General features: G+C 48.2%; 1 protein-coding gene across 4 annotated transcripts in view; it reads right to left on the minus strand.

Annotated features, from left to right (window-relative positions):
* Positions 1-1,215: 1,215 nt before the first annotated feature.
* LOC119172037 (nicotinate-nucleotide pyrophosphorylase [carboxylating]) overlaps positions 1,216-12,640 on the minus strand; it is a 31,748-nt gene continuing 20,323 nt past the window's right edge. For all 4 annotated transcript variants that reach the window (XR_012894328.1, XR_012894329.1, XM_075890071.1 and 1 more), the window contains 3 exons: positions 9,170-9,451; positions 6,626-6,757; positions 1,216-1,781 (listed from right to left, as the gene is read on the minus strand). Coding sequence is in view for 2 of the 4 variants with exons in the window: in XM_075890071.1 (XP_075746186.1) it covers positions 1,581-1,781; positions 6,626-6,757; positions 9,170-9,451 (615 nt within the window). In the remaining 2 variants the exon portion in view is untranslated. The remainder of the gene's footprint in view (positions 1,782-6,625; positions 6,758-9,169; positions 9,452-12,640) is intronic.

Consider the following 12,640-nt stretch of genomic DNA (forward strand, 5'->3'; position numbering starts at 1 on the left):
AATAGGTGGGGACAAAATGACAATATTTCTTGTAGGAGCTGTACGTGTAACTAAAGTAAGCATAAAAGAAAACTTGCCGTGCTATCCGGAATCAAAGCGCTGTCCTTACTGTAAAGGTAAGCGTCGTTCGTGGCGTTTACATTTAGCTATACGATGCCACGTGCAAGTGCCTTGCACTTTAGCTTCAATAACGTCAATTTTTTATCACACTTTGATTTGGAAACACGGTTCATACTTTGACCTCTGAAGAGCTTCGCAAGAAACGCAGTCGAGGAAGGCACAAGCATATTGCAGCCGCTTTGCGTACTCCTGCTACTTTTGTACAACTTATTCCACGAGGAAATTCTTTCCACTTATATATATGTAAATACCATATAGCGCATTTTCACACGAGAAGTGCGAGCGTTGCGCATTAAATAGCGCACGCACGCAAATGAACATGCGTGCGCGAGAGTTTTAATATAGCTGCACTTCCTCTGTGAAGCTTAGGTGGCACCATTACATCATGAATATCCTCACAAAGCATGCCATAGGGGGGGGGGGATGGATGGAAAACTTTACCAAGTCCTACTTTACCAAGTCCTACAATGCACAGTGGGTCACTCCCCTCATCGGGACCGAGAGACCAAGCCTCTCAACCACTTGGCGGGCCTCTTAGACCAAAGTTCATAGAACTTGTTTGAAAAATAGTTATGCAAACGTTGTTCAAGACAGTCCATACTGGGCCGGCTGGTGGTGGGCTGCGGTGAAGTCGTGTTTGAGCGTACTTACTACGCCACTCCGGTTGCAGACGTCAGTCAGTCGTATGTGGGTGTTCAATTCACTATATCTGGTGGTAGTAGAGAACTCTAAATTAGGACCAATTAAACTTATTTGACCCACGCTTGCATTTGTGTACAAGGATGTTTTTGTATATCGTCCCCATCGAAATGAGGCCGCCGTAGCCGAGTATCGAAATCGAGCACCGAGCACAGCAGCGCAACATCCTTGTTAATATGCTAGCACGGCGGCTAATGTTCATTATGTTGTCTGTGCTTCTGTACCGTATTTCCATGAGGAGTGCTCTTATTAGCTTTGCATATGATTTGTATGTCCACTCGCCGTTTCAGCATATCGGCTGAGATGTTGCATTTCTCGCTAAAGTGTTTCACCTCATGCATCCCATCTTGCAGCTGCGCAGGGAACGTTGAGTAAACTTTGCGTGAATGACCGTGGTATAGCCACACGAAACCTTTATTTCAGAAAAAAAAATAATGTTGAATACTTTGATGCAGTCGCGTGAAAAAAATTGACAGCGAAAGGCGCTCCTCAATGCATACTCGCGTTTCCAATATAATAGGGATCCAAAAGAATCGGGACGATCACTGAGGTTACAGTGTAGGGTTTGCTGGCATGTCATCTTTGAGATAAAGTGCACAGCGAAAACAAAACGAGGTCGCCAGAAAAGCGTTCCCCGTTTGCGTGTTCACGTGGCCTTCTCGTGTCCTCGTTTTGTTTTGGCAACACTGTGCGATTATCCCAAGAGCCGAGCACTTTCGCGTGACGCCACCGTTCCTTTTTCATCCGGACCTGAGGCAAGTTCAGCACTCGGGCTTCTTGGGCGGCTGGACCTTGAGCGAGAAGTCGACCGTGGGGTAGCCCTGGATGAGGAGGCTCGAGGAAATGATGTCGACGCCCGGCACGGCGTACTGGGTCACGTTCTCGGAGGTGATACCTCCGGAGGCCTCGACCAGCACGCCCGGAAACTCGGTCTTCAGCTTCTGCGCCGCCGGTGACAAGTCCTGCGTGGAAGCACGTATACATTGGCGCTAACTATAACGACAGTTGTACGCGTTGTACATCCTATATCACTCCAGTTAGAGACAACAATAAACGTCCTCTATGCTTTCCTTGATCTGTAACTTATTCACTGGGTCGTGCGTAACAAAGAAATGAGCACTCCGAAAAAATTTCCTTCTCATTTACGAACAAGGAGACCTTCGTACCGGCAGACTAAATGACAGGGTACACTCTTCGATGATCCTGGTTAGACTACACGCCCGAAGGCAGGAAATCAAATCAGATTATGGCCGCTTCTACGCGGCTCCGTAGCCGTGTCCCACAGACACCAGCCCGATTTGAAGTGGCCCTTCAGAATAGCCGGGACAAGGATTAGTCGAGATTTTAAGTTAAATTTTTTTCCTGGCAAAATACGGCCTGCGGTTAGGCGTGACATTTCCGTGGGCGGCCTGGCCCTGACGCGGTGGCGGGAAAAAGCATTATTTTACGCATTCGAGAGTGGTTCCTCGCTGATAACGCGGTGGATAGTGTGACTATAGGTAATTAGAAAACCATTGGTGTCACAATCATCTACATCTCCCAGTTTCCTATGCAACGCTCACTCAGCACTGGAATCGAACTCGGGACCGCATGCACGTGAAGTAGATGTCTTACCCATGGACCTCCCAACCTCAGCCAGGGGGCGCTGCGCCGCGCGCGTTTCGCCGCATTTCCAGCAAAAGCCGGTCGCACCCCGCTCCCACCTTCTGCCTTCGCTATCTCAGCACGTTCACGCGCTCTGCACACGCTGTTATCTGCTCGCCCTCCACGTGCAGCGTCAGCTGTGACTTGCTCTGAAGGTTTAAAAAAATTATAAAAACGTGTATACGGTGTGAATCTTATCAGAACCGAGAGCGATTCAGTGACAATCTTTGCGGTACCAAGCAAGTGAAATACGATGTCTTTGAGAGAGTGCTATGCGAATGTCGATGGTGAACAGCTGCTTTTCTTTGACATTAAAAGTGAGGTGAAGGCACGAATTCTATATATATGTTACCAGTAAAAACGCGCATTTGCTGCGTCATTCGTGTCTTATCGGAGCTGTCGGCAAACTACCGCCACGCTTTCTTGTGCACTTGTATATTGCATTTAGATTTCTATTGCTTGAATGCCAAGTTTGTCACGCGGCTTTCAATTTATTAGGTGGCCAGTGTGAAGAGACTAAACTTTCGTCTGCTCTGTTCAGTCACTCTGTTGGCACCATTTCAATGCGGTGTGTTCAGTTTCATAAGAGCTGCACTTTTGCCGAGCTTTTCATCGGATATTAACAAGGTCGTATCGTAAGTGCAATGAAACCTTTGCTTTTTTGCAGCTCCTTTGAAAGTATAATGATGCACACAAAAAGTATTTTGCGTGTCTTCACCATGCGTGTCTTCAGCGTATGCTTCATTTCGTATATCCACGCCTGATGGCGCATCGTGTACCACGATTCAGATGTCGATTAAGTTGTTTTGACAGCTCGCTTGATTGTCGTCCTACCACACAATACCCATTAAGATCGAGTGTGTTACGCCGAGATTTGAGATTTGCTTCTGATAACTACGCGAAACTTCGCGAAACCGTCGAAAATTTTATATCTGCCTTGGTTCTTTTTTCAACTCGTTTTCATAGCGGCAGCTGTATACATCGCCCACGATTCGAGCGCATACAAGGACATAAATAATATTTTACGAGCCAAAACGATCATATCTTTAGGACGCACGCGCTGGTTTGAGACTCAAGATTGATTCGGGCCATTTGCCGATTTCTTTTTCTTTACGCGCATCTGATTTTATTTGAAGTGTATACGGCGCGATAGAGGCGCACAGACAACGAGCATCACTTCTGTTTAGATTGAGCGTAATGCCATCGTACGCTTGAAATATGCAACGCCAACACGCCCTGTCTATCATTCTTGCACCAAAATCTGAGCGCACTGTTACTGCGTTTCGCTCTGGTGGAAATGCAGCTGGCATACGCGGGAATCGAACTCATGACTTCAATCCTAGCTTCACAACATCTCATCATGCTAACTTATCGGTGGGTGTTGTTTGCAAGACCTGTATACGCATAAACACTCAGCGCGAACCCGCAGCACAAATCTGTTTACACTGAGCGGCGACGAGAAGTCGACAACCATCAGCTGAATAAAATCTGTCTGTCTGTTTGTCTGATACTGCCGTTTATGCCTGACGCTGGAAAACGTTGAATTAAGAGGAGTTTCGCCGCTAAGAATTGCCGCCCGCATCTTCCCAAGGGTGGAGCTCACGTAAATGCGTTAAGAGGGGGGGGGGGTATCGCGTGAATGTTGCGTAATTGGGTATGGTTTGGGGATGCCTAATTGCTATTTCGTTTTCATTACAGCGATAGCCATTATATGGACACTCTCGGCTGGATTTTGCCGCCAGCGTCGGAGTATGTATACGTGTATGTATACGTATCTATATAATATGTAAACGCAAGAAAGAAAAATAATCTAGAAAAAGACTCCAGCGTGCGCAATCGAGCTTGGGACCTCTGAATTGTGAGTGTGAGGCGTTAACCACTGAGACACAGAAGAGCACCTCCTTCTACGTTCAAAGGGCAAGCTATCTATACTATCACTTAGCGCGGCTCACGGGCATCGCGGGGGAACTATCACGTTTTCAGCATTACCAGCAAGATGGCGCATTAAGTGCACTTCGCCACATCGTCACGACGTGCCGGCGCGCGCTCTCATCTCCCACGCGTACTTTGCGTCGCGGAGAGGGACGACGCTCACTCGCGCACCCTTATCTTGTGGTGGAGAGAATCGTACGTCTTTCATTGGAACAATTCTGTTGTGGTTACCGGGTGCACAATCGTCACTGCAATCGTTGCACAGTCTGGGTTTGCGAAAAAGGGGCGCTTTTCAGAGACGGAGAAGTAATAACTGAGACGCGTATTAGCGTTCATCTGTAACTGCGAGTACATTTCGTGTGTCATTTGGACGTGAGAAACGTGAGGCACATTTCGATTGGCTTGCCATTCTGCGCGTGTCCTTCCAATTTGTTTCTACCACGTTCATCGCCTCGCCTTTGCAGCAAAGCTGTGACTTTTTATTAGATGCAATAGAGCTCTTTGACTAGCCTGTTTGACGCTGTCCCATGTGTCTGCACAAGCCCCTCGCCACAGGTGTTGGAGCGGTGCCAAGTAGGTCAAGTCGTAGTGCACGTTGAGGTAGCTCTCTCCCTCATTTAGAGTAGCTGCGGGCTCGTGCGCCCGCTCGCAACACACTTCTCTCTCGCTTGACCCTCTCCACCACCCGTAACTAAGCCACGCTCTCAATTAGCGCTGCAGAAGTTGCGACTATTCTTTTTTCAACCTCTCTTTTTTCCCGAGCTCGCACGAGACACGAGCATGTGGTACGAGACGTGAGCAAGCGCAGTGGGGGTGTGGACGGTGCCGACGCCGAAGCACGACATGTGGCGACTGCGAAATGCTCTGCATTTACAAAAATTGACCGCTTATTTGCATGCTTCTTTGGCAAAGATCGTCGAAAGATGACCTTCTTCAGCGAAGGTCATCTTAGTGAAGGACATCTTCCGAAAAGGTTCTATCTTTAGAGAGAGAATAGAAGGCTTATTTGACGTCTGCGCGAGGAAATCGGCGCTGCGTGAAATATCGACGCAACAGAAACACAAAGTCACTGGTAGGTGGCAGCACCATGTAGTCATGGTCTTGGTGAAGCGCAGCCAACACCTGTTTTTCAGTCATGGCGTCGCGTTGCCAGTGCCGCGCAATAAGCACTATGACTTTTATAATTACGTATCTGTGCATCTTAGAAATAATTAACGCACTGCTTAACGACCCCGTACTGCTGTAGCGCCAAAATATGCGTATATTTGTTTTTAATGGACAATGCCAGCACGTGTGAACGCGAAAAATAGATCAAGATGGCTAGTTTTTTTGGAAAGGGGTTAAACTTTTGCCATTCTACTGAATTGAGTGACAGCAACAGAAAGACAGACATATTAGATCATTCCAGCGACTATAGGTGGCGGGACGGTGGGTCAAAATGGTGGACGAGATGTACGCGTCTCAAGCAGCAAAGCTCGTCAGGCCCTCTAGTTTCGCGGCAGGCCACACTTTCTCTCGCTAAAGAGACGCATGGATATTTGGATGAAACCGAATCAGCGCTTATGAATACCGCGAGACCGAACTGTGTAGCAGACTTATTACTGTTTGCCAAGTTCGTGGGAAAGCCGCATGGCACCACCTGCGTCGCTGGAATGACCAAATATTACTGTCCTTGTTGTACAGACGCCATGCCCAATTGTCTTTTACGTACTAAGCCAAAATAAAGGTTTTCTAAACACACAAACAGACTGACCAAAATTTTTGCATTGAATTATCTCAAGGCAGAATTTCGTCTTTTAAAATCTGAAGCCCTTGCTCTAACGGTGAAATAGGGTCAGACAAAACTTGGCGTGTACATATGTGCCTAACCTTGTAGGTTTTTCTTTCTTGCGCATTGCGCACTGCTACTTCCGCGAACTGTTTCCTTCCTCCATGCCGGAAATCTGTCCGTCATCCATACGCTTAGCACCGAAACACTTGAGATTTTACTGGCAACAATTACGTATATGCATCCATAAGTCGGAAACCATGAAATGTGGCATCATGACATCATAATTTCACTCGCTGTTCTGTACACTGGCAGGTGCCAGGTTTTTCACGAATGACACCGCCACCATTAAAATGTGTGACTCAAAAGCTTCGCTTCATGAAACAGAAAGTAGTTGTTGAAACATCACCTCGATTGTCTTTAGCTTCTCCAAAGAACACCGTAAGACTGATAACAACAAACCTTGGCCTCGAAGTTGTCGAGCATGATGATGTCACCTCCGGCTCTAGCGGCTTGCTGGGCTTCCTCGACGGAGCGGCACTCGACTTCAACCTTCCGTGTGAAGCCGCCCATCTTCTTGGCAATGCGGACAGCCTGCGACACGAAGAAACAAAAAATGAGTGCTTGTATGCCATTATAAGGCCATACTCGAATAGCTCGGATCAACAGCACAACAGAACATCAGTAATGAAGCAGTATACTAAACTGTACACCGTGCAGATTGATGCAGAACACTACAGCAGTTTAACGCGCGTCTGTACACTGACCAGAAGTTACTCCTTCAGACAAATAAAAACGTCCATGGGCACGAGCATGGGAAAGACAGCACCACCACTAAAAAAGGGAGACGAATTCTGCCCCATGCCTTCACTAATACATCTTTTGTTATTGTGCAGAGTTATGACTACACATGGTTTTGTTAACATCAAAGTGCTTTGTGCTGAAATCCCCCGATACTTAAGCGACGTATTTCTGTGACGAAAATGACGTCAAAAATGGATACAACCACAAAAAAAAGTTTGTCGTCGGGAGTGGAACCCATGACCTCTCGGCCCACAACAACAGATCTCGGGCGCGCTATATTCACCGCGTAGTCGTTTCCTAGTTTGACTACAGCGCCAGAACACACCGCCTGGCGGATAAAAGAAAAGCAATATGGAGAGGATTTTGGTCAAAAAGAACGTGATGCGCGTGTCTCCCTCTCTGCATGAGTAGATGGGTTGTGGCTGAAGTACAGCTGAAGGGACGCGTGCGCACGTTGGTTTTTTTGCGTGCCCTTGGTCTTGGGACGGGCCAATGCGAGGAACGCAGGTTCCCATGCTCGGAAGACGCTGCCTCTGCTCCAACGTCACAAACGCTGGATACTTTAGAAGGTCGCCTTTAGAACGTCGCAATGTCCTCTCAGTGTTCTTGCTTCTTAGTCGGCGGGGTGGTGCTGCCGTATGGGAGCGGTAAAGTGAAGTAATGCATACGGTGACCTCCGATGATAGCTCCAGCAAGGCGTCGATGTTACGCATCTGCAGCATTCGGTGCGTTTACTATAGAAGTGAAATTTTGTCAACGCCAACCTTAGCGCAAGTTTCGGCATCGCTCATAGCATCGATCTGAATTAAACACAAATCTTCTTGTTTGCGACCGTTTACGACGCACGCCTGCGTGCCTGGATGTAACACTCCTGGATGTAACAAGGCGTTCTCCGCTCATGCTAGCCTAGAGAAAAATCGCAGCTGGTTCTAGGAGGTTTAAAAAAAAAACTTTTTTAAACCTCCTTGAGCCGGTCCTACGGAGACACGATGCGCATTGCGTTTCCTTCTAGTCCAGTCTTGGCGTTATGTTAACACCTTAACGTCGCGGGATAGAGATGTAAGCCCAAGTTCTGCGTCCAATCAGCGACGCTCTTATGGCTGTCTTACCGCTTTCTCTGATTGCACTCTCACCGTTAAATGATACAGTTACGTCAAATGTTTGTTGAAGCAGTGATCATGAACGTTAGTCGTCGGGATGAAAATGTGGCACCAAGTATCAAATGTGGACGCAACCACGTTAAACGTTGCTATAGCTGTCAAACACCAGTAGGCGTTGTACTAGCTATCTTATACTGATATACTGTAAATAACCAACTAATTCTGTAAAAACATGCTTTTCTCTCGTGTTACATTGATTCATATATAATGGAGCGATCAATCATCTTTATTTTCTCTCTTCAGTGTCTATGGTGTTCTGCAACAAGAAAATATCTCCGCTGATGCACAGATAACCTTTCGGCAATTAACATAACGGTAATAAGGATATTAAGATGGAAGTCTAATGAAAAAGTAGAAGGTGGGTTATTAATTCCTCCCACTATGGTCAAGGCGCTGCCCGCCCCCCTATATGTATAACGTTGTCCTCTGTGTGACGGTAGGCTTAGGCTTTACCCATCCAACTTAATATATGCCCAGTTCTGTGAGATTTTTTTTACTACAATGACGATCAAGAACAACTGATGTCACTTTCAAAGAACCGTTTACTTCGAATATTTACACCCAGAAAACCGGGTACAAATGGCAGACTGATAAGGGAAGCTCGTCACCAACCACTTCATTTTGTTTTTGCATACATCATTGCGGAACCTGCTTCGCTTTCTTTCGGACAGGGCGACAAGGGAAGAGGGGGGGGGGGGCGCTGCCAGGGGCGTAAGCAGATTTTTTTTCGAAGGCGGGGGGGGGGGGGGCACTTCTTTGAAATGGTCACTTTTCGCTCTGTATGCCATGGCAAAAACAATTTGGGGGAAGGAGGCATTGTGGTGTGCCACTCCTTAGCTATACGCTGCTGGGTTCGGCTAAGAAGCTTGATTGGCCTAATGGAGACCCCTGCACACGCTTATGCAAGCGTCTCGTGAAAGACGTAACATGAGAGCTTAAGTCTAGAACCGGTAAAGCATTGAAGCCTTTCTTTTGCACTCTCCCACAGACCTTTGGTTGGCCGTAAGCATATGCGAGTGGGTATGACAACAGACGCCCTGACCTTCTCGATGGAACCCACGGCGGTGAGGTGGTTGTCCTTGAGCATGATCATGGAGGCGACGTCGTAGCGGTGCGTGTCTGCTCCGCCGACGAGCAGAGCGTACTTCTCCACGAGGCGGAAGCCGGGCGTTGTCTTGCGCGTGCCGGCCAGGACGCCGTCCCAGTGGATTCCGTTCAGGACCTCGCGCATTCGCCGGGCAGAAGACGCCACACCGCTGGCGCGAGCCAGGCAGTTGAGCACCACGCGCTCGGCGAGGAGCACTCGTCGCGCCTGGCCGGTCACCTGCGAGCACAAGAAGAGAGAGAGAAATAGAGAGAGAGAGAGAGAGAATAGACGTTTATTAGTACTGTCAGTAACTAAAGTTGGTGGGGCCCTTCGTCCAGAGCTCCACTGGCTATAGCGGCTCTCCGGGCCCGGTCAAGGAGCCAACGGATGCAAAGAGAAAGCGACAATGAAATGCATCAAGGGTGACTGAGTTGCCGAGACGGAGGAAAAAAGTGTATGTTGGGAATCTTATTTTTTTTTAACTAACGCAGAAAAAATATGTTATTTATAACGACTGAGACAGATTCAGCCCACGAACTCCAACAGAGGTGTTGATAGTTCGCTGATAGTGGCCTGAAGAGGTGGCGCTGTCCGTAACTCCATCAAAAGACGTGTTTAGTTGGGCGTCCGTCGAAGCTCAAGCGGAAAAGGGTGGCCTGCCCCTCCCGATGGACTCCTGCTCATGCGAAGCTGCGGCTAACGCTCAAGCAAAGCTCTTTGACTCAAGAGCGCTAAGCCTCTTCTGTAGTTGCCTTGCTGTAGCGAATCTAGGAATGTCCTTCAAAAGCAGCTCACTATATATTATGACGAGTGCCAAAAAGGAGAGTTACATAAAGTCTTCTATGTAATCGAACCTTTCCTCGCTTTTTTGGCCCCATATGCTGCTTTCTTGCTAAGTAGCTCAAACATAAGTCTGCAGCCATGTAAGGAATCCGTTTCTACAGACCCATTAGCCCTGTGTCACAAACAACTGCAATTTTCGTTTCACCCGCGAGCCCCATGTTCTAAGGAAGGGCGCTTTTGTGTTGGAAAGACGACATCCGGCGACTAACGACGCAGCAGCGGCACCACCGCGTCTTCCCTACACCTGTACCGAAAGGGGAAACATGTGTTCGAGGAAAAATAAATAACCTCGAGAGGGGACGGGACGTCCCGAAAGAGTTATGACTGCTTTGAAATTGGCAGTTGACGTGCAACCAGCAAGAATCGTGGTCGTCGGTGTCGCGAGGCTCGCGTAGGCGGTGAGTATGCAGTGACCCGCGCAACGTATTGAGACGGCTGCTACACCGGGCACCCTCGTCGTCTACTAAGCTGGCGAGATGTTCAGCGGCACCCGTCAACTCCCCTACGTGTACCAAGAGCGTACCTGGTCCGTGCGGAACTCTTTAATGAGACTTTTTTAAAACTGTTATTTTACATTATAACCAGCTTTTCCATGATTCCAGCGTGCGCTGCGTCGCACGACAAGCTCAGAAGCACGAGCATGATCTGGCTTCGTAATTATTTTCTTATATCCCTTTTTTCTTTCCATCATGTTGTTATTTTATTAACATTTCGCGCATTTGTGTTTTGTCTGTACCTGTTGTAGTGTTCATAGTTTAGTTGTTTTTTCATCGCGTATTAGTGTTTTTTCTTTGTTATTTTTGTAATGTCTTGCTTTATGCCCTTGTTTTAATTAAATACTTGTTTGATTTGTATAAAATATCTGTGTCTGCTCAAAGGGTACGTTGGTCAGGCCCATACATCCCCACACGTGCAACCCCGCATGGGTCGACCGATCTGCTAATAAATTTGAGGTGTACTACTTCGAAGCCTTTCAGGCGTCGCAGGCCGAAGCGTAAAGTGGAAGCCTGCGAGTCTGCCGCACGTCGATGAAAGGTAGGTGGGGCATCACCCGAAGTGTGTGACATTATCTGGCGTCCACGACAGGACAGGCCGACCGCGTGGTGATGTCTGGGAGACTGACGTACCTTTGAGCGTTTGGTATGAAGACGTCCTATTATCGTTTTGTTGGTAGACAATTGTTGTAACAATGGATGGCACGGAGTTTGATAAAATAATTGAATGGGGCAGAGCCTTTGCTATTGCAGGCAATCAGCAGTTTGATTTCGTCGTAAAAGAACGAAATAAGCGGAAAGAGGAGCGCGATGCCGAACGAAAGTGGTACTTGCAAAATATGCAACTCGAGACGGAACGAGAAAAAGAGCGGTCTAGACTCAGAATGCAAGAAGCGAAAGAGCAATTGAAATTAGGACAGCTCACTACGCAGTCGCACCCCTGCTCAGGCTCTAGAATTCCCAGTAGCGCGACCGCCCGTGCTCCGAACAAGTTGGCACAGTTGTTCCATCAGTACGATGAGAAACCGCGCCCGAAGATTGAAAGCAGGCGGCGCGAGTTTGAGGCACTAGATGCTATATATGCACGAATGGTGCAAAGAGCCAGTAGGCTCCAAACCGTCGAGAGCCGGACACAATAATAGAACGTGTGGTCTGAACAGCCAATTTATGTCAGAACTAGGCGTGTTAGCTGCCGAAAGCGCCGTGATGTCCATGGTGCACATAGGCCACTGAAGGTTGCAATAATGGCGACAAGGGGCTGTGCCGGCAGGGTCCTGTTAATAAAGAAAGGCCACCTGTAATTGACTTGGTGCCGTCGCCGTGTATGTTCGTCGCCGTGGCAGCTAAGAGCTCGTTCTCACAGCCGCAAAACGACACGTCCTATCACCATGACGTCACCAGTTTTTGTCAGGGGAGAGGATTTGCCAGCCCATTTTTTCTTCAAAAACGGGGTGACGGTGACGTAAAACGATGCTCTAAGTTTCCTTTGCCGACGCGTGGACGTAGCCCCACTCCTCATGGTACCAGGGCCGGTTCCCTCTCGGCGCACCTGACGAACAGAATAAATCGCGGAGAGCACAAAAGAACCCGGGGATAGAACGTTTGGGTGTTTGCATGGTCATGGAGAAAGGGATTATCGTACAAAAATGTGCTGCCGTCGGCCTTGCAACCACCGTCGTCTGCCCGTACACAGCTCTGTCGCGTAATCTCTCCGTTTTTTTTTTTTGACGTCACATAACGCAACGGGTCGTTTGACGGCTGTGAGAACGAGACCTAACTGCAATGTTCACAGTACAATTGGCCCGGCACACGAGGACCCCTGTAAGGACAGCGGGACAGAGTCGTGTGTTGACGCCCGCTGTAAGCTGGGCAATGTTGGAGCAAGTAGTTCTTTCATGTGCAAGCGGCGCAGCCATGAGGAAGACGCTTGCATTGTTCAGCAGTCTGTCAAGTTTCCTGCAAGTCAGGGTGTCCGCAAGTTAACGAAAAATCCCGACTGTACTGACATTACAGCAGATGCGAGAGACGAGACAAATTCTGCTCTGCAAATGTTGCAAGCGGACTTCTCGAAAGCGAGCACTGGGCAACG

This window comes from Rhipicephalus microplus, chromosome 3 (genome assembly GCF_043290135.1).
Source record: "Rhipicephalus microplus isolate Deutch F79 chromosome 3, USDA_Rmic, whole genome shotgun sequence".
Lineage (NCBI taxonomy): Eukaryota > Metazoa > Arthropoda > Arachnida > Ixodida > Ixodidae > Rhipicephalus > Rhipicephalus microplus.